This window comes from Polypterus senegalus, chromosome 18 (assembly GCF_016835505.1).
Source record: "Polypterus senegalus isolate Bchr_013 chromosome 18, ASM1683550v1, whole genome shotgun sequence".
In the NCBI taxonomy this organism is placed as follows: domain Eukaryota; kingdom Metazoa; phylum Chordata; class Cladistia; order Polypteriformes; family Polypteridae; genus Polypterus; species Polypterus senegalus.
Genome location: NC_053171.1, coordinates 11286178 through 11298906, shown reverse-complemented (window position 1 = coordinate 11298906; position 12729 = coordinate 11286178). Strand labels below are relative to the sequence as shown.

At 43.9% G+C, this 12729-nt stretch overlaps 1 protein-coding gene across 5 annotated transcripts in view; it reads left to right on the top strand.

The window, feature by feature from the left end:
• The window catches only part of cacng8b (calcium channel, voltage-dependent, gamma subunit 8b), a 40529-nt gene extending 29167 nt beyond the window's left edge, over positions 1-11362 (top strand). For all 5 annotated transcript variants that reach the window (XM_039741107.1, XM_039741106.1, XM_039741105.1 and 2 more), the window contains one exon: positions 4666-11362. In XM_039741107.1, the coding sequence (XP_039597041.1) occupies positions 4666-5486 (821 nt within the window). In that variant the 3' untranslated portion in view covers positions 5487-11362. The remainder of the gene's footprint in view (positions 1-4665) is intronic.
• Positions 11363-12729: the final 1367 nt, after the last annotated feature.

The following is a 12729-nucleotide window of genomic DNA, read 5'->3' as shown; positions in this document are numbered from 1 at the left end:
AAAAGAGAAAAAAGACAAAGTAAGAATTAGAATAAGACAACACTAATTAACATAGAATAAGACTAAGGTGGTCCGATGGCCAGGGAGGACAGAAAAAACAAAAAAAATACTCCAGACAGCTGGAAAAAAAATAAAATCTGCAGGGGTTCTGAGGCCACGAGACCACCCAGTCCCCTCTGGGCATTCTACCTGACATCAATGAAACAGTCCACTTTGTATTTAGGGTTCTCTTGGAAGGACTTGATGATGATCGTCATGTAGACTTCTGGCTTTTAATGCATCAATGTAGGACATCATGGTGCTTTGATTAGGTGGTGGTGGTACAGGTCGCCCCCACAGAAAACCGAGAAAGAAACAGAAGAGAGAGTAGGGGTCAGTGTGGATTTTAGAGCCACCATGAATAGTAATGATAATTAATTGAATATTCAGAGTATCAGGATTAAATTAAAATGAAGTTATGAGAAGGCCATGTTAAAGTAATGAGTTTTTAGCAGTTTTTTAAAGTGCCCCACTGTATTAGCCTGGTGAATTCCTGTTGGAACAACGATATATAACACAACATTCTCAGACCAACTGATCCCAGTTCAGGGTCACAGGAGACTGGAGCCAATCCCAGCAACACTGGGCACAGGACAGGAACCCAGGATGGGGGATATCAGCCTGTCGGGACATGCACTCATATGCATGCCCACCTTCACACAGGGCACAGCCCACCCCACATGCTGGATCTGTGAGGTGGCAGTGCCCACCACTGGAATAACCTGCCATTCTAGGTGTACAATATGAGTCAGTACTGCAGAAACATGAAGTGAGTGCCAACTTGAGGACTGCACTAATAAACAGCGAGTCCTGTAGACATGAAGAGTGGCACAGTGCATGGCGACAGTGTTGTGGGCTTTGTCATTTTATCTTAAAGATCTGTGTATCCAGTGTCTATCGTGTGCACTTATTTGTTATATTATATTATATTATATTATATTATATTATATTATATTATATTATATTATATTATATTATATTATATTTGGGCGGCACGGTGGCGCAGTGGTAGCGCTGCTGCCTCGCAGTTAGGAAACCCGGGTTCGCTTCCCGGGTCCTCCCTGCGTGGAGTTTGCATGTTCTCCCTGTGTCTGCATGGGTTTCCTCCAGGCGCTCCGGCTTCCTCCCACAATCCAAAGACATGCAGGTTAGGTGGAATGGCAATTCTAAATTGGCTCTAGTGTGTGCTTGGTGTGTTTGTGTGTGCCCTGTGGTGGGTTGGCACCCTGCCTGAGATTAGTTCCTGCCTTGTTAGCTGAGATTGGCTCCAGTGGACCCCCGTGACCCTGTGTTCGGATTCAGTGGGTTGGGAGATGGATGGATATATTATATTATATTATATTATATTATATTATAAACGTCTACACGTGGAAGAGTGTGTGTCTGTCTGTCTGGCCGGGAAGTGTGAGGCTACAGCTTAAAGCTGAAAGAAAGCAAATCCATCGCTAAAGTGAAACCACCGAGGAAAGACAAACGAGAGTGAAACTCGCTTAGCCGCTGATCGACCATGGGGGGCGAGCACGCCTGCAAAACAAACTGCCGACTCTGCATTTCAATTTTTTTTGTGACAATTTCAATAGTTTCTAGGAGCCCAGGCTTACACAGCTAGTTATATTATACTAGGGGGTTCCACCCCACTCGCTTTGCTCGCCAGCCACTTTGCGTCTCTGCCACTCACGTTGTGAAGAGGGGGGATGAATGCACCCCAAGGAGACGCGGTCGCTCCTCCGAACCCCCCTCTTAAACGGCGATACAATGGGAAACAAATACAGTTTGTTTTTTATGTCTCCTATTTGCTCAATCAGCTGCTGGCTTTCTACTGCTGCCGTGCCGTGTGATCTGCATCTCGCACGGCGCTTCGAACGTTTAAAAGCCTGTACAGCAGCTGTCGTACTCTTTGTCTTTTATTTCCGGCCACGGGCGTGGTTAAATCTCTTGGCACAAAGTCTCGTCTCGCGGGACGTGAGTTCTTGATATTTTTTAGTTTATAATTTAAAAATGGAATGCGAATCTGAAAATCTAACAACATCACATTAAAGTTCGATAAATTCTGAAAAGAATGATACCAAAGATACGTAGGTTTTAAAATAAGCCGGTTCAAAGCGTGACAAAAACGTCACAAAGAATCATTGTACTTTTAGGCTTGAGATTTTATATAGAGAGAGTAGATTATATTATATATCGTTTTCTTTCCTCACATTGGCGACAGAGTTGTTTTCTTTCAGCTTCATGCTGTAGCCTTATACTTTGTTCTTCTTCTGACTCATTAACTTGAGGCCGCCTTGCCGGTTCTTTGAGCTTCATGCTGTAACCTCGCACTTCCGGGCCAGACAGACAGACACACAGACTTCCACGCGTAGACGTTTCTATATAAGATTATATTATATAGTAGTATAGGGCCACATGGTGGTGCAGTGGTAGAGTTGCCGCCCAGTCACTAGGACACCGGTGTTTACATCCTGGCTACTCCCAGTGTCCAGATGGGTTTCTCCCCACGGTTAGGTGGATTAACAATGTTAAATTGGCTTCTGACATTTGTGTTTACTCCCCCTGTGATGGACTGGCACCCTGTGCAAGGATTTCTCCTTTATGCTTACTGGGATAAGCTCCATTTTCCCTGCAGCCGTTCTCTGGACAAACAGGTTTGGAAGATGGATGGATGGATGGATTGATACGGTACAATCCACAGTCAAGGCCTGACTCTGCTAATTTTAGGCCATAGATTTCCATATACAGACTGTTTGTGCTCATCTCCATCCCATTAAATTCAGTTCATGCTCACAAGCTGCCAGGGCCTATGCTGAGGTGCCAGTCCATTGTACCAAACGTTCAAATGCCAGTTAAGAGTCTCCAGCGAATCCAACAAACACAACTCACCCACTCACTGATGTCTTTGGGATTTGGGAGGAAAAAATAAGACACCTGAAGGAAAACCCATGCAGACTGGAGAGGGAGTGACAAGGCTGGGGTTCAAATCCAGGACTCCTGAGCTGTGTGGTGACAGCAATAACCACTGGCACATTCCCTTGCTCCCTTGTCTTCATTGTAACTTGCACAGGAGAGAGCCTGATTCTTTTAAAAACTACTTGTCAAGTAGCCTTAATAGTCTTTGGTGATCCATGCTGTGTGATAAGAATTAGACCAAGACATCATGAAGATTTGGTGCAGCCACCCATATATTGTTTTCCTGGCTACAAAGGTTGATTGTTTAGTACCACGATGTGCATAGTACAGAGTCCACAACAGAACTGATTAAGTGGAGGTAAGATGGCGGTTTTAAGGGCTAGAAAAGGAAATGATGTCATCTATGCCGGAACCGGAAGTGATGTCATCAGAGGCGCCAGAACCTGGCAGGATTTCCTGGGAATGGTGTGTAAGAGACTGAGAGAGACAGTCAGCACACTCCGCCACCCCCTGGTCTGATGTGGTATTATAGTTACTCAAGCCCTTTAGCTGCCTGTTTAGCTGTCACTCCAAAGCTCTGTGTGTTGTGCCTGACTTAGAATTTATTTAGCCTCTTTATTTTTGCTTTTCAGTGTCCTTCAAACCTTTTTTCTAACCCATACATTCCAATCCAGGGGTCACATGGGGTTGTTGACTATTCCGCCATCATCAATTGCAAACCTGGAAGAGATGCTAGTCCACCACAGGTCACACACACTCACTTGCACACATCAATGACCAGACAAGAGTAACCAGTCATCCTAACGTGAAAGAAGCACACAGATAGCACTCAACCCAAGCTCTGAGGCAGCACTTTGAATTCTCGTCTCTCATGCTCATACATACCCTCCATTTTAGCTGCTTTCCCTCAATGATTTCACAGATTGTCTTCATTCACAACTGGTCCCTCAGACCCACAGGTGTCACCCATTTTAACACCCATTCGCTTAGATTCACAATTTTCCGCCTATTTAGAGCCTATCCCTCTGACATGTATGACACACATTGACACTGTGTCCCTCAGGCTCGAATGAATTGTCCACATGGACAGATTGTTCTTCACACTCACACATGTACTTGGTATTAGCTAATTTTTGCTCAGACACAAATATATTGTCCACATTGACACCTTGCCCCTCAGACTCAAATGAATTCTTCACATGGACAGATTGTCCCTCACATATTCTCCATATTGACAGATTGTTTCTTAGATGCCAATGTATTTGTCCACATTGAGACTTTGCTCCTCACGCTCAAACGTTTCCTCCACACCGACATCTTGTCCCTCACACTTAACGTCCACATGGACACCTTCGTCCTGAGAGTCAAATTAATTCTGCACATGAACACCTTGCTCCTCAAACTCAAATGATTTCTCCGCACTGACATCTTGTCCCTCACACTTCTTGTCTACCCAGACACCTTGCCCTACAGACACTCTGAGATTCAATGCTTGCTGGATGGTCCTGAGGCCTACTCCATATACCCTGCCAGTTTGATAGCCTTCCATATATGACATCTTGATTAAGGCCCTTGGCATGTGTGGTTTGGTTGCCACATGTGCTCTGCTTGTCTTGCATAACAAGATGATTTTCCTCCACTAATTCCAGCAACGTCTCCCACTTACTACTGTACTGATGCTGAATGCCAGGGGCTGCCTAACTGTGTCTTGTTCTTCCCTAGGTCTGAGCAACATTATTGGAGTGATTGTCTACATCTCAGCCAGTGCTGGTGACCCTGGCACGAAGAAAGACGAGGACAAAAAATGGCACTACTCCTACGGCTGGTCATTCTACTTTGGTGGGCTGTCCTTCATCCTGGCGGAGATGATTGGAGTGCTGGCAGTGAACATCTACATCGAGAAGAATAAGGAGGCTCGCTGCCGATCGCGAACTGACCTCCTCAAGAGCACTTCTGCTATCTTGCGCCTCCCCAGCTATCGCTTCCGGAATCGCTCCCGCTCTAGCTCACGCTCCACAGACCCTTCGCATTCCCGAGATCCCTCGCCAGTCGGTGTGAAGAACTTCGGCCTGCCCGCTTCCCTCCTCGCCTCTTCTGGCCTGCAGAGCGCTCAGCTTTCCCAACTCCAGAACCAGCAGCAGTTGCCTCCAGTGCAGGGGCCCATCTCAGTATCTACCCTGCCAAACCCCCACACTGTTTCCTCTGTGGGTGGTGAAATTAACATGTATACTTTGTCCCGGGATGCCAAGCTGGCAGGTTTAGGGGGAGTTGGGGTCGGAGGGGTGTCGGCCGCTCCCCTATATGGCACGGTCGACCGGGCCACTTTCTTTCAGGTTCACAATTGCTTTCCAAAAGATCAGCAAGCTGCACAGCCACAGAGCGACAGACCGACGGCCCCCGTTGACACAGGAACCTTGCGTGCCAACACTGGCACTCTAGGGAGAGATGTAGGGGGTTTGGGGTTGGGCACCAGCACTATTGACAGACAGGCTAAGGAGAACTCCAACACTAATACCCTAAACCGGAAGACAACCCCAGTCTGAGGCGAGCGAGGGGGCCGCACCAGACTGGGAGTAGGCCACACTGGGTTAAAGTTGGTAGGGTTTGCGAAGGCAGATTCCAGTGGCTCTTGTGAATATTTGGGCTAAAATGCTGACTGTTTCCTCTCTCTTTCTCTTCCTTTTTGCTTCTCTCCTTCTCTGACGGCTCCCTTACCCGTTACCCTCACCCCGGTTCCTTCCATTTCGCACTTGGGAGGGGATTTCAGGGCGGAGCTTATCATTTATGTTGACTAAATAGAACTCCTAACAAGGAACTTGTTTGTAAATTCTCATTATGACTAGTAACCCTCCCTTCATTGGGAGCAATAGGGAGAAGCTCCAGGTCGTATCTGAAGGATTAGGTCCCACATCCAAATCTGAATGTGCCCTGTCCGCATTACAGTTACGAGTCGCTGCTGCAGGCCTCTTGGAAATCGAGAGAAGCTTGATGATGTTTAAGGGTGGACACTACAGAGCAGCATGCCTTAAAAGCTAACCCTTGTGGGCTATTGAGGGAATCCTGTGGTGATATGATCAGGGCAAATTCTCCTTTCAGGCCACGGCACTGGAAGGTTTTATGGATTGTGATACTCCAGCGGAAAAGTCGCTGGACAGAAACACTATTAATAAGCTCTACCTGACAGCATGAGACTTCAGTGCGAGTGTGCCATACGATATGGGAGTCCTCCTTTGAAGACGGGAAAGTACCACATGCAGCCCTTCATGGAGCCCACTTCAGCAAATCCTTGGGCTTTCCAAACAAGACAAGCGTTTTCATGGAAAGATGAAAAATGTGGTCCACCAAGGTCTCTCCCATAATCTTCATTTGAATCTTTAACTGAGCGTCGAAAAAAGGGATTGAGATTGTCAGATGTGTTGTATACGAAACAAATTTAAAGAAGGTTGCATTTATGTTCTGCATAGATCTGGAAAAATCCAAAGAGAGACAAGAAGTCGATGAGCCATCTGGCAGCCAGTCTTCAAAAAAGAGGAGACTCCTGATCGATAGCTTTTCCTCACAATGATAAAACGATTCTACCAAGGTTTTCCTAAAAAAAACTCCATTAATTGTTAAGCAAACTGTGAAAATGGTCTCCGGAACTTCTACTGTGAATGGACCAACTTCTGGTAAACTGAGATCCTCTACTAATGCTTCAGTTGAGAGCAATAGACATGAAGGATTAAAGATTTGAGGTCTGTTGAGAGAAGATCCTCAGACATCAAGTATTTCCTCTACTAAGCAAACCTGCATGTCCTCCAGTCATCAATCCTCCATAGGGAATACTTTAGATCAAACAAAGTCTAGATAATTGTATAACCATATTCCTTGGGAAAATTGTGCCACTCTTTAAACAAAACCAGGGAAAGGCTAGACCAAAGCCTCCCAATGTTTAGTAGATGTGTCAAATTCATATGAAACGAAGATCAAGGTGTGCATAGATCTAAGCCTGAGGAAGATAGACTTGAGATATTCAAAGAGAAGGTCCTCAGTATTTACCCTTGAGTGAACAAGTGATTTATGCTCTCAAAGTTAAAAAAGATGTACAGCATTCCCACAATTAGGCTAGAACATGGAAAAATAGTTTTAAAAATCCTCAGAACTGCATCATTTCTTATCTAAACCCAGAGTAAGTTTGGATAAAGATCTCCAAATGTTCTGTAGGTGGATCAAATTCAGGTCAATGGAGATCTTTACCTCTAGAGATCTAAATTTGAGAAAGGTAGACTTGGCATCAAATGAGAAAAGATCCTCGGTCACCAAGCATTTTCCTTCTTAATACAATCCTGTATGTAGTCCACTTGCAGATGAAACTTCAGATCAACAACTTTTCCAAACCCAAGATAGACTGCTTTACCCCAAGTTTCCCTGGAAAACCACATTAGTCCTTAGTGGATCAACTTTTTATTGTTGTCCGCATATTGATCTGGCAAAATTTTACACCGGATGCCCTTTCTGACGTAACTCTCCCCATTTATCCTGGCTTGGGACTGGCATGAAGAAACACACTGGATTGTGCATCCCTTGTGGCTAGGTTCTTATTAGTCCTTAAGTGAACCCTGAAAGAAGGTTGGATCAAGGTACCTTAAAGTCCTCTAAATTTTTCAAATTGTTCAAACACTGAGATGTTCTGCTAATAATAAAATCGAAATGTGCAAAAATGGGATCTTGGGAATGGTAGACCCAAGATCTACAGAGAGATGACCCTCAGAAACCAAGCAATTACTATCATAAACAGACTTTTGTGTCCTCCCTGTGATCAACCATTAGAGGTTCTGGACTTCATGTTTATTAGACTAGATCATGCTTTGCCAAGATTCCATGGAAAAACCTTTACCACTTTTTAAGTATACCTGGTGAAGTGCATATCTTCTAAATGTCTGTGGATGGATCAATTTCTTCTAAACATAGTAAAACTTCAGTTCACATTTCCTAAGATCAAATCCCAACAATGTTAAACATGGAGTCTACAGTTGGGAGATCTTCAAACATAAAGTAGTCACCTATCTTTTCAACAAGCCCTTGTGTCTTCCAATGGTCAGTGCTCAGAAGAATTAGAAATTCTATCTACAGCTTTTCAAAAATAAGTTCAGGCCATGGTGCAACCAAGATAATCAGATATAATTAAATGTTGTCACTACTTGAGCCCTGAGAAAGTCTGGATGAGGTTTTCCAACTAGTACATGGACTCATGAAGTTGAGGTTATTAAAAGTCTCCTTATATTTTTTTAGCTCTGGGCTTTAGGCCACACCTAAAGCTGGGAAAGGTAGAATTTGGGCACTAAATGGTCACTCTCTGACAAATGCCCTTACGTCTTCCAGTGGTCAGTCCTCAAAAGGATAAAACTTCTGATGTACAACTTGTTTAACACAAAGTTCATCATAGTTCCTCAGAAAAATCATGCTAGCCCTTAGATGATCTTCGAGAAGGACTAGATTCAGGTCTCTAAGTGATAGATTTAAGGGTGATGGATGTCTCTTTGATTAATGTAATCGAGGTTGTCATATCCCCGGGTTCGCCAGTGATTGACACTCTCTGCAGCAACAACTGTCCCATGATAAGCCTAGGATTTGGTCAAACATAAATTCCTCTAATTGTGAACTTCAAATGAGTTTCAAGCAGGATCTTAGACTCTTCTGTCAGATAGATCTGATTCAGGTTAATGTAGCTCCCCATACATTAGGATGTTTTGGCCAACAGAGATCTAAACTTGAGAAAGACAAACTTCGGACCTCAATAGAGAAGATCATTGAACACAAAGTATTCTCTCTTATAAATAAATCTGTGAGTTCTTCAGTGATCAATCCTCAGAAAAATGAGACTTCAGATCAACAGACTTTCCGCAAAGGCTTGACCACATTCCAGCAGGATTTCTCTGAAAAGCAGCCTTGTCCCTTAAGTGAAACTTGCAGGTGAAATCGAGGTCTCCAGATCTTCAATGGTCAAATGAAATTCACCTTGATTGAGATCTCTGTAAGAAAATTTGGATGTGCAAAGATAGACGCATAGGATCTATTGAGACCTCTATTGAGGTCTCTGCGGGTGAAACTCTCCCTCTTTTTTAAATTCTTTAGAAATGAAATAAGAAACACAAGATCATTGGATTTTCCATACTGACTAGAGAAACGGGAAGATTATGTCAGTCTTTCAGAGAAGCACTGGATCAATGTTCACTAGGTAGAATGAATTTAATTTAACAGAGATGTTTCTGGAAGACACTATCCTAGGCAGTCAAAAGGCAACCATGAGAGACGTGCTCTTGTGATCAACACACAGAGAAAATTTCCAAATTTGTGGATTCCAGGTCAAGAGTCCAAAGACCTCCAATCAACAGTTTGGAATTCACAGCAGACCATATGTGAGGACAACAGATGTCACATACTCGGGACTGGCCCACAGTCTGAGGTGTTCTAACCATACAAAATGGCTTTATGAGTTAAAATGGGGTAAGATTCCTCATCCCATAGCTGATCATCTTAACTGTTTGCCAGATGACGATCAAGTGGACCCCCTAAATTTCAAACATAGTTATCTGAAACTCCTCACTGTGACAGGTAAACCTTTCTTCAATCCGACCCCAGAAGCAACGACATGAGAGTGTGCAAAAATGTCGACTGGCTGACTTTATGATATAAATTCCTGGAATCAGCCCATAGTCTTCGGCCAGTTCTAATCTATGTTCTTTTACCAGCACCTTCACTGACTGGTGGATCCCACTCACCCCACCATCAACTAGTCTTCATTTGGGATGCAGAATAGCTGCTTTGGTCAATCACGCTATCGATGAAGAGGCATTAGAGCAGAAGCAAAGGATGCAACCCTCACTAAACTCTGGACAACGGGAACCAAGTGACCTGTCATCTGTGCTCTGAAGGCAGCTGGCCATAGAGCAGGTGTACAGGAAAACTTGGGCACGTTTCGCACAGGAGATCTTTTTGGGTTTTTTTCACATTTTTTTAAACATTCAAGCCTGGACTCCTTACCTCATTCTTGAGAAGTAGAGCTCCTTCCTCTCTGATGCACCTGATCAGACGAGGATCTGGCGGAATCGTTTGTGGCTGTCTCGATATCGTCTTTTGTTTTTTTTCGTTGGTCATTGCTTTTCTTTTTCGATTCCTCGTAGATGTTATGGCGCACACACACACACACACACACACTTGAACATCTTTAGGAATATTTTTTTGCATACAGTGTATTAGAGAATGGTGTATCTTTGAAACTTGATGGGGCAATTTGGAAAATTAAGGATTTCCAGTTGGAAAGGTGAACTGAAACGTGAGACACATGGGAACACAGCGGCACACTGACTCTCATTTACTCGTAATTATCGACAGGCATTCCACCATCTTTACCCCCCACTGCTGCTTTTTCACTTAACTTTTAATCCCCGATTTCCTTTTCATCGGCTACTTGTAGAACAAGCCCTAAAAGTTTTTCCAGCCCCTTTACCGAACCTACGTTTCTTCCCCTGTATGATTTCCACATTCTCAGGTTGGCGTCTCCTGGATACTGCAAGGGGGCGCTGTTGCCCAACCCGTCTCCAATGGCCACTTCTTTGCAGGCCATAAAACTCCTCTGGTCCCATCTGCTCGGGGTAGCTTCCAATTGTAAAGCTCTCGGTGGCATGGCTCACATCCACTACCGGCAGTTTGGAATAACTAGAAGGAAAAACCCAAAAGTGGCTCAAAGCCTTTCAGAGAGTTGGGAGGTTCTTCATTTTTGTCCTACAGGTCGCGGCATCACAACCCCTATGAGCTCCTGTTTATCTATCAGATTCTGAAATCTTTCACCTTCCCCCTCGCATGAGACCCCCTACAGTTCACCTTTATTATTTGATTCCCAAACTGGAAGCAAATGGTTTGAATCCCCAGGATTTGGATTTGGCTTTCTTTTATGAGCAGACGTGGGCAGACTCAGGCAGAAGCGGGCACATGTACAGATGTGGATGGGCATGCCGCTCTTGGTGGCCAGTGCAATATGTGGGGGAGTTGAGGACTTTTTCTGTTTTTTTGGTTTGCTAAATGAGAAGAGAGTGGATAGTCAAAGTGCACCGAGGGGGGCGACACCTTTACTTGATGAAACAAATGGAAAAAATATTTAATTACGTGAAATATAATTTATTGAGTACAAGTGAAACTGACTACAGAGATATTTAAAAAAGACTTAATAGTATATATATATTTATATATATATATTATATATACTGTATATTTATATATGTGTGGGTATGTACAGTATGTAAATGTACATGCACACATATCTACAGAAAACGATAAATGTAATAAAACTGACAACAATCAGCTGTCCTGCATGACTTTATGACTTTTTATCAAATGCATTTTTTTTTTTGTTTCAGAAATAAATGTCTGTCTGAACAGGCCTGCTGCTGTCTGTTTACTGAGTGAACGTGTACTCAGAGGGGGCTTACCCAGCATCCCGTGGCCCCCATTTACTAATAGAGGCTTGTCGGCTTTGTCTGTCCATCCATTCCTGAGCCCCTCACCCCCTCATCTCAGCTTTTCCACTTCTTGAACTGGCCATCTCATCGCAGGCCGGTGGGTGCCGATTGGCTCTTTCTATTCATCCATTTCCTGAATCTGCAGCAATCATGACAGGAAGAAGGCGGCTCACCTGCTCCACCACACAGTCATCAAATTATACGTTTATTCATTTTCTGGAGATTCGTCTTCTTATTTGCAATAATCTATCCACACCAACTCCTCACCATGTCCTGAATTAAATGGGCACCCAGTCCTTGAATTGCTTCCTGTTCTTGAACCCCTGCTGCTGGATTGGCTCCACCTTTCCCTTGATTCCACATCTGGTTAAGCAGGTCTAGTAAATGGATTAATGGACTGATGTATGAGGAGTTGAGGGGGGCACAGTTGGCTAATGGAGTCTACTCACATACACAGACTGCTCACCCTGGTCACATACTGATGGAGCCACCATTTTCTCTTGAAATCAAAGATGTAAATGGTGAATTAGAGTTACCCTGGCGTCAGAGTATCCTGAAGTGAATTATAATTACTTATCATCTGGCTGGTGCCTTTATCCAAGGTGATTTACAATCCAGGTAGCAAGTCCATGCGGGCGCCAAATGAGTCCCAAATCAGCCAAAATATGGGCCCTACAGTGCCCTCCATAATGATTGGGACAAAGACACACTTTTTCTTGATTTCCCCCTCAGCTCAACAGTTTACAATTACAAATTAAACAATTCAGACATTGTGATTAAAGTGCACACTGCAGACTTGCTTACATTTCAGTCACAGCATGTAGAAATGACAACACATTTTATACAGTACACGGTCCTCCCATTTCAGGGCACATTATAGAGGGCACTGCATATGGGTGGTCCATATGGGTCCCATCAAATTGTGCACCCAAGGATCATAGGGGGCCCATACTGTTTCTGACTGCCTGGTACAGTGAGCAAAAACCTGGACAGTTTGGGGGTCCTCAAGGAATGAGTTGGGAACCCCTGGTCTAGATAAAATGCACTCAAGCCTCTTCTTCTTCATCTTTTCCAATGTGTCTGTTCAACCTTCTCCATATAGCTCAGTCTTGCCCCTCATCCCCAGTCAGACCCTTTTCTTTCAGATCTCCTCATCACAGGTCCATACCACTTCAACCGACTTTCCTGTGCTTTCTCAATCATTTAAAACCATGAAGGTTTTATTAACTCACATTTATTTATTTTGCAGGTGTGTTCCAACATGCTATATACAATCAGCGTGATTTCT